We start from the raw sequence: 19,116 nt of genomic DNA, 5'->3' as shown, positions 1-19,116 counted from the left end.
AATTTGTTTTATAGTTCTTCTGTAAGATCTGATAACCTTGAGTCAGTTTTTCTTCTTCTTCAGGTTATTTGGTGATTTAGGATCTGACAAAGTGTGGAAATGTGTTGCCTTTTCACTCGGTTTCCTATCTTATTTAAATGGAACAACTGATGTTACTGACAAAGCGGGGAACAGTTGCAAGCTGTTCATGGACAAGGACTCTAAGCAACCAGTCTCGACATTGGATCTTCTCTTGAAAGGTTTCTGGTGCCCTCACTGTGATAATAGAACTGTCAATACTAAAGAGCAGATTTCTATTGTGGACATGGCAGTACTAGAAACTGAGAATGTTGCCTTGAAACACAATATTTTGACCAAACCATATTAGTTTTTCCCATATTTAGATCAAACCTAAAACAACAAGATATGGCCATCTGACCAAACCATAACATATCTAACTTAAAACATCAAGATCACCAGATCAATTGATTCATACATACAAATATAGATAAAAGATTCACTCATAAATTGCATCATAGACAGATTGATTCATCACATAGATAGATCATTCAACATTTTTCTTTCACCAGTTTCATACATAGCATTGCATCATAGACAACTTGATTCGTCACATACATAGCTCATTCAACATTGTTCTTACACCAACTTCAAACATCACATAGATAGAAAGACAGATCTAGAAACACAGATCTACGTACAAAATCCTAGTCCACCTTTGCCTGGTGACCTGAAAGGGATGGAAATTTGCCCTCCTCCTTGCCCAGTAGATGGTATCATCAGCACTAGGGTTGGAACCAGGGGGGAATGCCTCCAGGAACTGCTCTATGTCCTTGCGGCTGCGTGCTGCAAGGATCATCTCAGCAAGTTGCCTTCTCGCCCTCCTCCTTGCATCTCTGCGCCTGGCTTGTCTGGGCACCTCTTCTTCTCCATCTATGACCTCTCCAGGATCCATCTCTCCCTTGGATTCTAGGGTTTCTTTGGCGGCTGGGGGGTTGGGAAGGGTGGGGATGGGGGGATTGACTGCGGTTTCACTCAAGAGGTGGGCTTTATAGACTACTAATGGTTGGTGGTAGGTAGGTGGAGTAATAAAACAGCCCAGTCTAGGCCCACAATGTGTACATAATGGTTTTAGGCCCAAAAATATACTAGTTCAGCGTTGCTACTTTCAGGAAAACAACCTAAAGAAATAAAACAGTTCTTCACTGCATTACTTAAGATAGATAACATAAGCCAGACTTAGCAAAGGTTCTTAACAGTACAATAACATAAGCCAGACTTAGCAAAGGTTCTTAACAGTTTGTCTTCACATTACAACTCGATATCGATCATCTAAACTACCATCACATAGAAGAGAGTTGCGGTCATCACGATGAGCATCATCGCGATGAAACTGGTCTTCATCCGGTTCCTCCAACGCTCCCTCCTCTCTCCCGCTAGATAGCGGGCGTATCTAGATTCCGCCTCCGCCCTAGTGGTGTACCCTTTGTAACTGTTACCGCTGAAATGGTGAACCTGTCTCCGACACTCCTCCCAGTCGTCGTAGACTCCGGGAACCTTACCCTTGTACACGACATACGACGGCATCTCTATGCACAAGCCAAACAACAGACAATACATAAGCAATAAATAAGTATGCAATAAAAGGATCGGAAGAGAAAAGCAAGACATTAATAGCACAATTCATGGTCCTAGTAATAAATAGCATCGATTACATCTAAGTTGAACGACTGTCCAAACCAAAGAGACATACAATTCATTAAAGTTTAATTACAACATGAGCCAATCAATGTTTCAGAACTACACATAGCATCACTACTTTCGACTCGACTCATAGGACCGGAGCGTGGATGAACCCACCGTCTGTCCTGATGGTCATGAAATCGCGGGCGTTGTCAGCCTGCATTTGTAGCGTTGTGTCTATCTCACTACACAGAACACGAAATGTTAGAAGAAATAAAGAACGATCGATGGATGCATTTTTTGCTGTTTTGACTGATGTTGTTTTGGTGCTGTTTTCGTGCCATTTAGGATGGCTGCAGTGATTTTTTGGTGCCATTTTTGATCTCTTAATATGGTTGCAGTGAGAGCAAAATATGGCTGTTATTTTTTTTGTTTTGTTTCAGAAACAGGACAAACCAAAGGGCACACGTCTCCCCTCCAGATTTTTCGAGGGCCAAAGGGCAGGACGTTTGAGTTTTCAAGGCAACTCCCCACGTCTCCCCTCCACTGGCAACTCCCCACGACTCCCCTCCACTGGCAACTCCCCACGATGCAGGGAACTCCCCTCCTATTCCATTGCCGCTCAATCTGCCTCCCTCTGCCTCCCTCCTCATTCCATTGCCGCTCCATCTTCCTCCCTCTGCCTCCACCATCGCTGGCCAGGAGGGCAACGGCGGAGGAATCGTGGAGCAACTCCCCTCCGTCTGCCAAGAGAATGGCGGAGGCATCGTGGAGCAACTCCCCTCCGTCTGCCAAGCGTCACCAAGGTGAGGCGTCTGGCAAGGAGCCGCTGGTGGTCGACGACGACGTTCCGGTCCCCGGGCAGAAGCAGGACTACACCGTGCCGCTCATGGTTGATATCCACCTGAAGAAGGAGAAGCTAGATGTCGTATGCACCAGCAATCCAGACGAAGCCGACAAGAGGATCCGCGAGATCAGGAGGAGGCTCGGCGGCATGCTTTCTCGGTCGATCGGCGTTGATGTCGAGTATACGAGGGAAGATGAACCTCCGCAAAAGGCTGCAGTTCTACAGTTATGCGTGGAGGATCTCGTCCTGGTATACCACATCACCGCGGCAACCAAATGGTAAAAACATCCATTTCTGAAGTTTCTGAAGTTCTGACGTTTCTGTCTAATTAGTAGTTTCTGAAGTTTCTGAAGTAGACGCAATAGTTCTGTAGTTCTGAAGTAGATGCAATACTAGTTCTAAAGTTCTGAAGTTTTTGAAGTAGATGAATTTGATGCACCAGATTAATTTGATGCAGGCCCAAGGAACTCCGCCCGCTCCTGCAGGAGAAGAAGCTGTACACCTTTGTTGGCTTCTCCATTGGAGGTGACAAGGAGAAGCTGAAATTGTCTGGTTTGGAGATCAACCCCGATAAGTATGTCGACATGCAGCGCAAATGGAGAGTTCCAAACAATGGAAAGAAGTGGCAGGCTTTGGCGGAGTTTGCAGCCAGCCTCATCCACCCATCGTACAAGGAAATGAAGTAGAAGATCAACAAGGAATTGGACCACAAACTATGGGGGGACAGCCCACTGCCAAACAACCTCATCGAGTACGCAGCGAAAGGTGCGTACGTCACCTATGAGGCATGGAAGAAAATCGAAATCGTCAAAGAAGGTTTGGAGTACTGGCAACAGGCGGAGGATCATTGGGATGACCCCTACTACTGGGGATATTGAGTTGTTTGTGGTATTATGTGTCTCAGTTTGCACTTATGTGGTTGAACAAGTTTGCTTTTGTAATGCTGAACAAGTTAGCTTTTGTTATGTTGAACAAGTTTGCTTTTGTAATGATGAACAAGTTTGCTTTTGTTATGTAGTTATGTGATTGTTATGATGCTGGTGCAGAACACTTATGGTTGTGATGTGATGCAAAATCCTTCAACTTTTGGTGATCATTTAGTTCAAGTTTTGGTCAGATCATACAGAATGTTGTCTAGAAGTTTTTGTGATCATTTAGTAGTTTTTTATACAGAAGCCTTTCACTATAACTGAAAAAGCTGAAGTTGTCAGCATGAAGAATCACACAACACAGCACCTACATTATGATGATACACAATCAACTGCAGACCTAAATGCATCCAATTCGGCCTTTCCCAAGCAGTGATGGTAACTGAAAGTATAACAACTAAAAACGCAGCTCTACTGTATGTGTCCAATAGTGCCATCATAACAGAACTTTGAAAAGTCCTATATTATACAGTAGTAAGCATCACAAGTTTCAGATGGTTTTCTAGCAAGTATTTTCCAGAAAAGTGGATTGGTGGCACAAAATTGCTACACTCAGTCGATCTACCTAGCATTATCAGCATGGATACCATTGAGACGTGAACAGAAACTGGGGTACCTGCGCTGTCCTGCGGTGGTTGAGGAGATGGATCCGGCCGATCCCGTTCGGGGGGCGCGGGGGCGGCGGGGGTGGAGTCGCCGACGGCGTGCAGGGGCGGCGGACAGAGGGGGACGAGTGGGGGATCTGGCGATGGAGGGAGGGAGGCCACAGTGCGAGGGGAATAGGTGGAGTACGGGGAGGGTTCTGATGGCCTACTTCGGATGGGCCTAATTCAGATGGGCCTAATTCGGATGGGCCGTCTCGTTGTCTGCGCCTGAGGCATGCATGCATGGGAATGGCGGCGACGTGGGTTTGCATGCGCGGGTGGCGGACGTGAACTTTATCTATCCGAAATATGTTATGATTTCTACCCGAAAACAAGCTCGCGTGCGACGCGCTCCCGTGCGACGCACGCCTCTCGCGTGATACGCGATTCCGATGCGACTGCGTGCCAAGTTTTATAGATGGAAACTTCTTTAGACACAATGCCATCTCAAAAACAACTCAGAAACAACTGTATGATTGATCATAAAACACATGCATTGTTGTTCAAAGAACCGTCTCATGAATAAATTGTACCATAATTGCGAACATAGTGTGAAACAGAAAACAAAATGTTTGTTTGCAACTAAATAATCCTGGTTTGAAGCTTAAACTGGTTGAAAAACAATTGAGCCTACTCCATATTGTCTTCTGCACTGCCAAAATCCAGTGACCTCTTGCGTTGCGTCGTTGGCGACGACCCATGTGCTTCAATCTTTTTCTCTTTAACATCAATGTAACCATACAACTTAAGTTGTTCTTGGTCTTTCTCTGCCAACTCTCTAGCAAGACCCTCCATTTCTTGGATTCTCACTTCCTGTAGAAAACCATAGGAATTGTATTAGGAAGAACTCAAAAAAGACGTAGCCATAAACTAGATGCTTGTAACATGTAAAATTTGAACCTCGGAATCAATGTCATCCTCGGGAAAATAACCCATAGTTCTATTGTACACAATGTACAGGTGACATGTCTTGCTGCCATTCAGATCAGAAAGCATTTTTTGTACATCATCTGGTCCTGCAATCAAGAACATTCCTTCTGGCAGCTTCCACGCAGACCCGGGTAAGAAGTAGTACAGTTCTGCTCCCAGTTTGCAACCAAAAGTATCTCTCATTTCACTCATAATGAGATCGTAGGTCACTTTGGCGGGTTCAAAAATTCTGACTTCTGCCGGGTGTTCATCAAAGTATGCTCTCGGGACATGTGACATCTCATCATCCCTACTAACAAAAAATTCCATGACCAACACCTAGTATCTCACATCAGAGTTAATACATTCAATGAGTAAAGGAGCAAACATAATTTTTTATGTGCATAGCAACATTGCGGCGTTGTTACCTGCTTTTGTGGAATGTATCCTTCATGTGGAGTGACTGGGGATTGTGCCATCTCAAACCTTCTCACCTTGTTATGTGGAATGTATCCTTCATGTGGTGTGACTGGGGACTCTACCATCACAGGTTTCTTATCCTGCGTATGAAACGTCGATAGTGGGTTTACACACAAGTTTTGAAAGGTCATACCATATCTTGGGTATGCATCGTTGCGAGGTACTTACAAGGGGAGAATTGACGATATGTTGTTGGGGTGGACTGATGTGGCATTGAACGGGTGACTCTATCGCAATGTCTCGAGTGAATGGCGACTGTGCCGTCTCATGATGCTTAGCCTACATACAATCACCGACATAAGGTTGCCACAAATTGAAGACATGTTGTCGGGGTGGCCGTGAGATCGCACGGTCTTCTAACATATGTCCTTCCAAGCGGACCTTCTCCAGCATGGCCTTATAATCCATGTTCGACCGCTCCTGTAGCAGCTTACTGTCCATATCCGCACGTGCCTGCAACACATAGGCATCCATCCTGACTCGCTCTGTCTGTATAATACTGTCCACAAGCTTCCGGTGCTTCTGCAACGTTTGATGCATTTCCTTGTAGCCTAAGACAAAAAAAATTTCCATGTACTCACAGTCCCTCTTATACTTTTCTTCAATCTCAAGACGCATCTTCGCCATCTTACGGGAAAACTCCTCACGCTCCTCCTTTATCATCCTGTCCACGTATGAACGTTCTTTTTTCAGTTTCTTATCTACCTCAGCGCGATCCTTTTGCACCTTCAAGTCGATCTCCCGACGCGCTTCATGCAAAGACTTGTCGTACTCCGCACGGATGTTATGCGCCTCTGAGACCATGGTCCCTACAGCAACACATATACCCATAGTATGAAAACTGTATCCACACCCTCATCCAACTAATTCGAAACAATATGACCGTGAAAAAATATTCATAATCAGTTCGTACGATCAACTAGTACAAACTATCAATCAAAAAGCTCTTGCATGACATCCTATACTCGAATCACACCAGAACTACTCAACTATGGCAAAAGCTGGATTTTCTAATCTCTTCGGAAATTACTTGTTGGTCGAATCAATGGAAAAAATAATGAGCACTGCAGTCGAAGATGAGAGAAGCCGTGGAGGAGACCTTTTTAATCCGGCGTCGGCGTGGTCACTTGAGAAGCGATGGCGCGATCCCGGCGATGGCTATGTGAGGAGAAACAAGGTAGATGGGGGTGGTTAGGATAGGGTAGATATGCGGTATAATGGGAAGGTATATATCCGTGATTGTAGGGTTAATTAGTTATTTTGAAGTAATGCGCTTCGATGCAAGTTTTTTTTAACGAGCGCGATCTTTCCGGGGCTTCGAAAACATGTGCACTGACCGCGGGTCGAACCACATATCACACAAGCCCGAGCCATCGCCGTGCCCGTGCCAACCCGCCGCCCACCATTCTAACTTATTGTTCTCTAAAAAAGGAAGAGCAATAAATTCAGTCCAAGAATTTCCAGATATAATTGTCAACCCATTTTCATTCGTAATTACGAGATATGTTTGGCGCAATTAGTGGCTAACTGGGTTCTTTTTTTTGAGGAATAGTGGCAACTTGGTTTGATACATGCCAAACGTTACGTTCAGATTAGTTGCATTATTTCGTTCATTTTTTACCAAAAAAATCTATACAAAGTGTTAATTGGACAATGTGAACAATGTGGCACGAAGGTTGTCGGCCCAGCCACTGGATGGAACGGATGGTACATGTACACGCAAGTACGATCTCTGACACGCGCATTTCGGGTCCCTGTACATGTACATGTAAACCAACCCAACATTGATCCAGTTCAGTGGATGCATGCATGCTCTATGTGGCACGAAGTATGTCGGCCGAGCCAGTCGACGGACCAGATCGATGCTACAGGAGGGACTCCATTGTAGACCAACGCTCCATCAATGTCCGGTGTGTGTGCTACGTCCACCGTAAGACAAACATAGTTCCGTCAACCCTAAAACCCATAAACCCTAAACCCTGATAACCCTAAACCCCCACCCCCTCCCACTAAACCGTAAAAACATTCAATTTTTTGCCCCACATGGAAAGCATTATGCAAGCATTCTCTATGTGGTCATGGGATGCCATGAAAGATTTTTCGGATTATACACGCAAGTACGATCTCTGACACGCGCATTTCCGGCCTAGCATGTCAACACCCCGAAAGCACTAGCTGGGTTCCTCACCTGTATGAAACCAACCAAACATCGATCCGGTCCAGTGGATGGATGCATGCTCTATGTGGCACGAAGTTTGTCGGCCGAGCCAGTCAACGGACCGGATCGATGGTACCGGAGGGAATTCATTGTAGACCAACGCTCCATCAATGTCCGGTGTCTGTGATACGTCCACCGTAAGACAAACATAGTTCCGTCAACCCTAAAACCTTTAAACCCTAAACCCTGATAACCCTAACCCCCCCCCCACTAAACGATAAAAACATTCAAATTTTTGCCCCACATGGAAACCTTTATGCATGCATTCTCTATGGGGTCATGGGATGCCATGAAAAAAGTTTGGGATTATACATGCAAGTACGATCTCCGACACGCGCATTTCCGGCCTAGCATGTCAACACCCCGAAAGCACTAGCTGCTTTCCTCACCTGTATGAAACCAACCCAACATTGATCCGGTCCAGTGGATGGATGCATGCTCTATGTGGCACGAAGTTTGTCGGCCGAGCCAGTCAACGGACCGGATCAATGGTACCGGAGGGAATTCATTGTAGACCAACGCTCCATCAATGTCCGGTGTCTGTGATACGTCCACCGTAAGACAAACATAGTTCCGTCAACCCTAAAACCTTTAAACCCTAAACCCTGATAACCCTAACCCCCCCCCCCACTAAACCATAAAAACATTCAAATTTTTGCCCCACATGGAAACCATTATGCATGCATTCTCTATGGGGTCATGGGATGCCATGAAAAAAGTTTGGGATTATACATGCAAGTACGATCTCTGACACGCGCATTTCCGGCCTAGCATGTCAACACCCCGAAAGCACTAGCTGCTTTCCTCACCTGTATGAAACCAACCCAACATTGATCCGGTCCAGTGGATGGATGCATGCTCTATATGGCACGAAGTTTGTCGGCCGAGCCATTCAACGGATCGGATCGATGCTACCGGAGGGAATCCATTGTAGACCAACGCTCCACCAATGTCCGGTGTGTGTGCTACGTCCATCGTAAGACAAACATAGTTCCGTCAACCCTAAAACCCTTAAACCCTAAACCCTGATAACCCTAACCCCCCCCACTAAATCGTAAAAACATTCAAAATTTTGCCCAACATGGAAACCATTATGCATTCATTCTCTATGTGGTCATGGGATGCCATTAAGAAAGTTCGGGATCATTAGTACATATACATGCAAGTACGTTCTCTGACACGCGCATTTCCGGGCTTGCATGTAAACACTCAACCCTAAACCCTGATAACCCTAACCCCTGATAACCCTAAACCCCTAAACCCCTAAACCCCTAAACCCCTGAACCCTAATAACCCTAAACCCCTAAACCCTAAACCCCGTAAACCCCACACCGACTTCACAAGATTTTCTTATTTCTTTATATCATTTATCCAAATCTCACATAACTCACGCGGCCCACCCCTTCCTAAATCCCGCGATTACAACTCCGCATTCTAACCACCCGGGCCGTCCGCACCTCCCACGACCGCTGCAAGATCAGATCGGAGACGCCGGTCGCCCACGGAAATACAGGAGTCGGCGGCCAGCACTCGCCGCCCACCGCCAACGTGATCTGAGGGCTCGGACGTCAGTGTTCTTCTCGCCGCCTCCTCCTCGCGTGAACGCGACGTTTTTCCTTTGCGCTGTCGACCGCGCTATACCGGCACTTATAGTTTCCGACGCACTAACCGCCGCCAGCTACTCGGTGGCACCATCTCCGAGAAATGGTATTAGCTGATCGTAACTCTTTATAATCGTTGTCCGCCGATGCTTTAGTTGTTGAACCCTCATAGGTTTTGCACCCAAATAGGTTCTGTGCTTAAACCCATAAGTGGATCATATGTTAAATGACCCAGTTAATTTTGTTAAAATTAATTCTCTGCTAATTTTGTTATACATTTTCCAATTTTGTTCAGATTAATTGAGCCTGATTTTATCATTGCATACGAGGCAACAATGTCAGTTTCAGATACGAACCTTAATAATGGAGAAAAGCCCATCTCCGAAATTATCGATGCGGTAAGTAATTTACTGTTTGTGTACAATCGTTTCGTACACATAATACATGTGTACTCAGTAATATTTAATGGCATGTAACAGGAACTCGCCGAAAAGCATGGTCATATGAAGTTAGTATGCTCACAGACAAGGTTCGGAAAAACCATGAAACTGTTGTCACAAGACCACAAAAAGTACATCATATCAGAAACCAGTCTTGGCGGTCTAACCCAGATGCATGAAGTGACTCTACGGCGCATAATGTTGGTTAGACTAGCCAAGAGCATAGATATGGACACGCAATCCATTACCATCGGTAAAACGCCAATTCCTATAACAAAAGAGGACATGCAAGGTATATTTGGCATTCCGATAGAAGGGGAGGATATAGAGCCACATCTGGAAATGCAAACCGACACAGAATTGTTTACCGCCTATGCAAACAATGGGCAAATTTTGATTTCTGACCTTGAAACGGCAATCCGAGCTTCCAAAGCCCCAGACGGCGATTTCCTGAGGCGGTTCGTTCTGTACGCAATTGGTACTGTTCTAGCACCAACAACACAACATTATGTGGACTCGAAATTTCTCAACCTTGTTATAGATCTTGAAAACCTTCGGAAATTTAACTGGGGATGTTTCACACTTAATCACTCCTTCAAGTCCGTTCACAAGTTTAGAAATCGAGATCACGTAAATCTACAAGGAAATCTAATTCTGCTCCAGGTTAGTGATAGATCACTACTTAATGTCCTTTAATTATTGTTCTGTTGCATATCTGTATGGTGATGAACTAATTTATTGTGTAGTATTGGTACTGGGAGCACGTGCGTAGTGGCCGATTAATGTATGCTTCTAGACCCCCTCCATTGATCGCACGATGGGACGAAATGATGGCTACTTTAAGAAGCGATGCTTATGAGAAAGGAGGTCTTCATAACGGGCTGGTACCTATCTACAATTGAACTTTCTATATCCGATTTTTTATTTGGTACTAATGGTTCATTATATTTTAAAAAAAATAGGCTGTCATGGAAATTTGTGCTCCTCAACGACCGTCCGAGAATTCTATTAATTTTCCAAGAAAAAAAGATGAACATGTGCATCAACATGATTCGTATCGAGCACCATCACAAGGACAGCAATTTAGTAGCCAGCAAGTATGTACTCCAAAGACTATTTGTTTTTGCAATATCACAAATAGGTGTCATGGAACCTCATTCATTTAGCTATTGTTATCAACGGGGTTTTATTTTTTTTACACAGATTGAAATGGTAGTTGAAGTCATGAATGCACGCATTGCTGATCATGAAAAGAAGGTATGCAGGAAGTTAATGGAAATTGAGCACAGATTTGATGTCAAATACCAGACTCTAGGTGAAGACTTGATCGACATGGAGACTAAAACTGGCACTAATCCTAGGTTGTCGAAGGCCGAGGAAGAAATTAAAGACTTAAGGAGGGAACTCCATGTATGTCATACTGTGCATTTTGTATTTTTTATGAATATGTTCCTTCATGTTCATTATTGTTTGCATTGTTACAGGACTTAAAATACGAATTTATAAGGAACCGACAATCAGTGTCACAGAAAGGAGGCGTGCAGGTGATCAAAATTGGCCCAACACGTTAATATCTAAAATTAACAAACTAATGATGAACTACCTTTGTTCATTGTAGGATCAAGTCAATGTGTGCAATTCATCCCTGACAGGAATTCTAGGGCTAGCCAATTCACGACAGGGACTTCGAGTACACCAAGTGCAAGACATGTGACGGAAAACAATGAGGAACCACAATTAACTCCGATGAAGCCTGTCTTTGGTAATGATTACAAGTTCACGGATGAGGACATAGAGACAGCCGTTTACATCCGCGGAACATATGACCCTGTTGAAATAGCTAGAATCGGAGACATTTCCCTCACAGCAGAAAATCTGAAGCGAAATTTGGACGACAAATACATTTCTGGTGATGTAAGCCCATTATACTCTATTCTACATCATTACTGCAACAACTGTCTTATTATTGTATGATTAAAAATTTGGCAGGTTATTATGGCATATGCTCGCATTATCCAAATTGAGAATGATACTACCTCAATCATATCCCCTCAAGAAACCGAAAAGCTGTTACAAATGAAGGGGGTGGTTTCTGTTGGACGTGCAACCTCATGGTTAGCTCGTGTAGCAGGAAAATTTGTAGGGCGCCGAAAGGTACATGTTTTCCACACTTTCATAGTTTACGTACACACTGTACACGACAAATTTTGGTTCTCAACCCAGCCCAAATTTTACTGCAGGTGCATGTCCCACTCAATGTACACCAAAACCATTGGATGCTAATGATGTTTAATTTTAACAAAAAAGAAATTCAGATTCTGAACTCCATGAATTATCATTGCGACAAGACCAAGGAAGATTCTCTTGTAAGTGTTCTCTTGCTGCCTCTTTTGATCCGCATGGAACATGAGCTCCCAAAGTACCGTAACCCTATGTATAACTCGTCGTACCCTAGGTGGACTCGATTCAGTTCTGCATTGACGAAGCTGTCAAGAAAGGGTTGATATCACCAGCTAATAACATCAATTTTTCCAAATGGACCAAAAAACGCTATGAGAACATACCACAACAGACCGATGGGTACGCATGGCCTCATAAATTATTATGTGCGTACACGAATAAGATTACTGATCTTTAACTAAACATCGCAGGACTTCCTGTGCGGTTTGGACACTGTAGTACATGTTGTCATGGAACGGGGATGAAATGACCGACATTTTGAACCAGGTAATTGAATGCCTAATTTAAATTTGTACTTTGTTTAGCTTGAAAGCTATGCTGACGTCAGTGTCGGTTATTCAATATAGGCAAGGATAGATATTTTCAGGTGGAAAATATGTACAGCCTTACTGCATTCAAATTGCAATGCGCTTTGTCTCGAATCATATAAGTTCCCCATAACGGTTAGCGCTACATGAAGAATATATCATTTATTTCATAAGTCTCATGATTAGAACTAACGCAGCACTCTCTCTTATACAGAAGGAGGTGTACGATGCCCAGCAAGCAGTTCTACCTGATGCTTCAGAAGAGGACGTACAATTAGTCAACAATCCCGATGGTTCCAACGAACCTGACACATCCAACTCCCAGAAGGATACCGGTGCAGCCAACTCCCCCAATAATGGTGCACCCAACTCCCCCAAAAGGAAGAGAGCACGTGGACGCCCGAGAAAGCTAGTCGATCCCGAGCAAGCAGCAAAAACAAAGAGTCTTAAAGAACTGGAACTTAAATTTGACAGCAAGACCATAGCCAACCAAGTGTCTTTGTTACCATCACGGTCACGCAGAGAGCATAAACCAGCACCAGCTTTATTGAGCCCATTCAAACACAAATAGGTAGCATCAATTGATACATGCCCATGCTCATGCTATACTTCTAGCATCATTTGATACACGTTTAGTTCTTATCAGAAAGTGGAAATAGGTACTTTTGGCAATCATGAGCATCCTCTACTTATTGCAATATCTAATGCATTGATACATGCTCATGCTCATGCTCTACTTTTAGCATCATTTGATACACGTTTAGTTCTTATCAGAAAGTGGAAATAGGTACTTTTGGCAATCATGAGCATCCTCTACTTATTGCAATATCTAATGCATCATCAGTACAAAGCTTGATTTGGCAATAGGTGGAATCGGCAATCATTTGCATGCTTTCATTTTGTCAAAAATTAATGCATAGCTCAGTTGTAATTGCTCATAGATATGGTAGGAACTGAAGGAAATATGCCCTAGAGGCAATAATAAAGTTATTATTTATTTCCTTATAATCATGATAAATGTTTATTATTCATGCTAGAATTGTATTAACCGGAAACATAATACATGTGTGAATACATAGACAAACAAAGTGTCACTAGTATGCCTCTACTTGACTAGCTCATTAATCAAAGATGGTTATGTTTCCTGACCATGAACAATGAGTTGTTATTTGATTAACGAGGTCACATCATTAGTTAAATGATCTGATTGACATGACCCATTCCATCAGCTTAGCACCCGATCGTTTAGTATGTTGCTGTTGCTTTCTTCATGACTTATACATGTTCCTATGACTATGAGATTATGCAACTCCCGTTTGCCGGAGGAACACTTTGGGTGCTACCAAACGTCACAATGTAACTGGGTGATTATAAAGGAGCATTACAGGTGTCTCCAAAGGTAGATGTTGGGTTGGCGTATTTCGAGATTAGGATTTGTCACTCCGATTGTCGGAGAGGTATCTCTGGGCCCTCTCGGTAATGCACATCACATAAGCCTTGCAAGCATTACAACTAATATGTTAGTTGTGAGATGATGTATTACGGAACGAGTAAAGAGACTTGCCAGTAACGAGATTGAACTAGGTATTGGATACCGACGATCGAATCTCGGGCAAGTAACATACCGATGACAAAGGGAACAACGTATGTTGTTATGCGGTCTGACCGATAAAGATCTTCGTAGAATATGTAGGAGCCAATATGGGCATCCAGGTCCCGCTATTGGTTATTGACCGGAGACATGTCTCGGTCATGTCTACATTGTTCTCGAACCCGTAGGGTCCACACGCTTAAGGTTACGATGACAGTTACATTATGAGTTTATGCATTTTGATGTACCGAAGGTTGTTCGGAGTCCCGGATGTGATCACGGACATGAGGAGGAGTCTCGAAATGGTCGAGATGTAAAGATTGATATATTGGAAGCCTATGTTTGGACATCGGAAGTGTTCCGGGTGAAATCGGGATTTTACCGGGTTACCGGGAGGTTACCGGAACCCCCCGGGAGCCATATGGGCCTTCATGGGCCTTAGTGGAAAGGAGAAAGGGGAAGCCCAAGGTGGCTGCGCCACTTCCCCCTCCCCTAGTCCTATTAGGACTAGGAGAAGGTGGCCGGCCCCCCTCTCTCTCTTTCCCCCCCTTGGGGAATCCTAGTTGGAATAGGATTGGGGGGGAGTCCTACTCCCGAAAGGAGTAGGACTCCTCCTGCGCCCTCTCCCTTGGCCGGCGCCCCCTCCCCCCTTGGATCCTTTATATACTGAGGTAGAGGCACCCTAGAACACACAAGTTGATCCACGTGATCTATTCCTTAGCCGTGTGCGGTGCCCCCTGCCACCATATACCTCGATAATACTGTAGCGGAGTTTAGGCGAAGCCCTGTTGCTATAGTACATCAAGATCGTCACCACGCCGTCGTGCTGACGGAACTCTTCCCCGACACTTTGCTGGATCGGAGTCCGGGGATCGTCATCGAGCTGAACGTGTGCTCGAACTCGGAGGTGCCGTAGTTTCGGTGCTTGATCGGTTGGATCGTGAAGTCGTACGACTACTTCCTCTACGTCGTGTCATCGCTTCCGCAGTCGGTCTGCGTTGGGTACGTAGACAACACTCTCCCCCTCGTTGATATGCATCACATGATCTTGCGTGTGCGTAGGAAATTTTTTGAAATTACTATGAAACCCAACAGTGGCATCCGAGCCTAGGTTATTTATGTTGATGTTATATGCACGAGTAGAACACAAGTGAGTTGTGGACGATACAAGTCATACTGCCTACCAGCATGTCATACTTTGGTTCGGCGGTATTGTTGGACGAGACGACCCGGACCAACCTTACGCGTACGCTTACGCGAGACCGGTTCCCTCGACGTGCTTTGCACATAGATGGCTTGCGGGCGACTGTCTCTCCAACTTTAGTTGAACCAAGTATGGCTACGCCCGGTCCTTGCGAAGGTTAAAACGGAGTCTATTTGACAAACTATCGTTGTGGTTTTGATGCGTAGGTGAGATTGGTTCTTACTTAAGCCCGTAGCAGCCACGTAAAACTTGCAACAACAAAGTAGAGGACGTCTAACTTGTTTTTGCAGGGCATGTTGTGATGTGATATGGTCAAAGCATGATGCTGAAATTTTATTGTATGAGATGATCATGTTTTGTAACCGAGTTATCGGCAACTGGCAGGAGCCATATGGTTGTCGCTTTATTGTATGCAATGCAATCGCGATGTAATGCTTTACTTTATTACTAAACGGTAGTGATAGTCGTGGAAGCATAAGATTGGCGAGACGACAACGATGCTACGATGGAGATCAAGGTGTCGCGCCGGTGACGATGGTGATCATGACGGTGCTTCAGAGATGGAGATCACAAGCACAAGATGATGATGGCCATATCATATCACTTATATTGATTGCATGTGATGTTTATATTTTTATGCATCTTATCTTGCTTTGATTGACGGTAGCATTATAAGATGATCTCTCACTAAATTATCAAGAAGTGTTCTCCCTGAGTATGCACCGTTGCCAAAGTTCGTCGTGCCCAGACACCACGTGATGATCGGGTGTGATAAGCTCTACGTCCATCTACAACGGGTGCAAGCCAGTTTTGCACACGCAGAATACTCAGGTTAAACTTGACGAGCCTAGCATATGCAGATATGGCCTCGGAACACGGAGACCGAAAGGTCGAGCGTGAATCATATAGTAGATATGATCAACATAAACGATGTTCACCATTGAAAACTACTCCATCTCACGTGATGATCGGTTATGGTTTAGTTGATTTGGATCATGTAATCACTTAGAAGATTAGAGGGATGTCTATCTAAGTGGGAGTTCTTAAGTAATATGATTAATTGAACTTAAATTTATCATGATCTTAGTACCTGATAGTATCTTGCTTGTTTATGTTGATTGTAGATAGATGGCTCGTGCTGTTGTTCCGTTGAATTTTAATGCGTTCCTTGAGAAAGCAAAGTTGAAAGATGATGGTAGCAATTACACGAACTGGGTCCGTAACTTGAGGATTATCCTCATTGCTGCACAGAAGAATTACGTCCTGGAAGCACCGCTGGGTGCCAGGCCTGCTGCTGGAGCAACACCAGATGTTATGAACGTCTGGCAGAGCAAAGCTGATGACTACTCGATAGTTCAGTGTGCCATGCTTTACGGCTTAGAATCGGGACTTCAACGACGTTTTGAACGTCATGGAGCATATGAGATGTTCCAGGAGTTGAAGTTAATATTTCAAGCAAATGCCCGAATTGAGAGATATGAAGTCTCCAATAAGTTCTATAGCTGCAAGATGGAGGAGAACAGTTCTGTCAGTGAGCATATACTCAAAATGTCTGGGTATAATAATCACTTGATTCAATTGGGAGTTAATCTTCCGGATGATTGCGTCATTGACAGAATTCTCCAATCACTGCCACCAAGCTACAAGAGCTTCGTGATGAACTATAATATGCAAGGGATGAACAAGACTATTCCCGAGCTCTTCGCAATGCTGAAAGCTGCGGAGGTAGAAATCAAAAAGGAGCATCAAGTGTTGATGGTTAACAAAACCACTAGTTTCAAGAAAAAGGGCAAAGGGAAGAAGAAGGGGAACTTCAAGAAGAACGGCAAGCAAGTTGCTGCTCAGGAGAAGAAACCCAAGTCTGGACCTAAGCCTAAAACTGAGTGCTTCTACTGCAAGCAGACTGGTCACTGGAAGCGGAACTGCCCCAAGTATTTGGCGGATAAGAAGGATGGCAAGGTGAACAAAGGTATATGTGATATACATGTTATTGATGTGTACCTTACTAGAGCTCGCAGTAGCACCTGGGTATTTGATACTGGTTTTGTTGCTAATATTTGCAACTCGAAACAGGGACTACGGAATAAGCGGGCACTGGCAAAGGACGAGGTGACGATGCGCGTGGGAAACGGTTCCAAAGTCGATGTGATCGCGGTCGGCACGCTACCTCTACATCTACCTTTAGGATTAATATTAGACCTAAATAATTGTTATTTGGTGCCAGCGTTGAGCATGAACATTATATCTGGATCTTGTTTAATGCGAGACGGTTATTCATTTAAATCAGAGAATAATGGTTGTTCTATTTATATGAGTAATATCTTTTATGGTCATGCACCCTTGAAGAGTGGTCTATTCTTATTGAATCTCGATAGTAGTAATACACATATTCATAATGTTGAAGCCAAAAGATGCAGAGTTGATAATGAAAGTGCAACTTACCCATGGCACTGTCTTTTAGGTCATATCGGTATAAAGCGCATGAAGAAACTCCATACTGATGGACTTTTGGAACCACTTGATTATGAATCACTTGGTACTTGCGAACCATGCCTAATGGGCAAGATGACTAAAACACCGTTCTCCGGTACTATGGAGAGAGCAACAGATTTGCTGGAAATCATACATACCGATGTATGTGGTCCGATGAATATTGAGGCTCGTGGCGGATATCGTTATTTTCTCACCTTCACAGATGATTTAAGCAGATATGGGTATATCTACTTAATGAAACATAAATCTGAAACATTTGAAAAGTTCAAAGAATTTCAGAGTGAAGTTGAAAATCATCGTAACAAGAAAATAAAGTTTCTACGATCGGATCGTGGGGGGGAATATTTGAGTTACGAGTTTGGTGTACATTTGAAAAACTGTGGAATAGTTTCGCAACTCACGCCACCCGGAACACCACAGCGTAATGGTGTGTCCGAACGTCGTAATCGTACTTTACTGGATATGGTGCGATCTATGATGTCTCTTACTGATTTACCGCTATCGTTTTGGGGTTATGCTCTAGAGACGGCCGCATTCACGTTAAATAGGGCACCATCAAAATCCGTTGAGACGACGCCTTATGAACTGTGGTTTGGCAAGAAACCAAAGTTGTCGTTTCTTAAAGTTTGGGGCTGCGATGCTTATGTGAAAAAGCTTCAACCTGATAAGCTCGAACCCAAATCGGAGAAATGTGTCTTCATAGGATACCCAAAGGCGACTGTTGGGTACACCTTCTATCACAGATCCGAAGGCAAGACATTCGTTGCTAAGAATGGATCCTTTCTAGAGAAGGAGTTTCTCTCGAAAGAAGTGAGTGGGAGGAAAGTACAACTTGATGAGGTAACTGTACCTGCTCCCTTACTGGAAAGTAGTACATCACAGAAAACTGTTTCAGTGACACCTACACCAGTTAGTGAGGAAGCCAATGATAATGATCATGAAACTTCAGATCAAGATACTACTGAACCTCGTAGATCAACCAGAGTAAGATCCGCACCAGAGTGGTACGGTAATCCTGTTCTGCAAGTCATGCTACTAGATCATGATGAACCTACGAACTATGAAGAAGCGATGGTGAGCCCAGATTCCGCAAAGTGGCTTGAAGCCATGAAATCTGAGATGGGATCCATGTATGAAAACAAAGTATGGACTTTGGTTGACTTGCCCGATGATCGGCAAGCAATTGAAAATAAATGGATCTTTAAGAAGAAGACTGACGCTGATGGTAATGTTACTGTCTGCAAAGCTCGACTTGTCGCAAAAGGTTTTCGGCAAGTTCAAGGGATTGACTACGATGAGACCTTCTCACCCG

At 44.1% G+C, this 19,116-nt stretch overlaps 2 protein-coding genes across 2 annotated transcripts; both read left to right on the top strand.

Moving 5' to 3' along the window:
• The first annotated feature begins 2,434 nt into the window (after positions 1-2,434).
• Positions 2,435-3,213, top strand: LOC147973238 (uncharacterized). The gene is made up of 2 exons (XM_087524615.1): positions 2,435-2,805; positions 2,985-3,213. Exons 1-2 carry the CDS (start codon positions 2,435-2,437, stop codon positions 3,211-3,213), a joined length of 600 nt encoding a protein of 199 aa, XP_087380741.1.
• A 7,362-nt stretch (positions 3,214-10,575) lies between these two features.
• LOC147973237 (uncharacterized) lies at positions 10,576-11,462 on the top strand. Its single transcript, XM_087524800.1, has 5 exons — positions 10,576-10,632; positions 10,711-10,845; positions 10,952-11,158; positions 11,233-11,292; positions 11,367-11,462. Exons 1-5 carry the CDS (start codon positions 10,576-10,578, stop codon positions 11,460-11,462), a joined length of 555 nt encoding a protein of 184 aa, XP_087380926.1.
• The last annotated feature ends 7,654 nt before the right edge of the window (positions 11,463-19,116 follow it).

Source organism: Triticum urartu, chromosome 5A (assembly GCF_056163025.1).
Source record: "Triticum urartu cultivar PI428250 chromosome 5A, HENAU_Tu73, whole genome shotgun sequence".
In the NCBI taxonomy this organism is placed as follows: Eukaryota; Viridiplantae; Streptophyta; class Magnoliopsida; order Poales; family Poaceae; genus Triticum; species Triticum urartu.
Note: the sequence above shows the minus strand (reverse complement) of the source record. Positions and strands in the feature narration are given on the sequence as shown.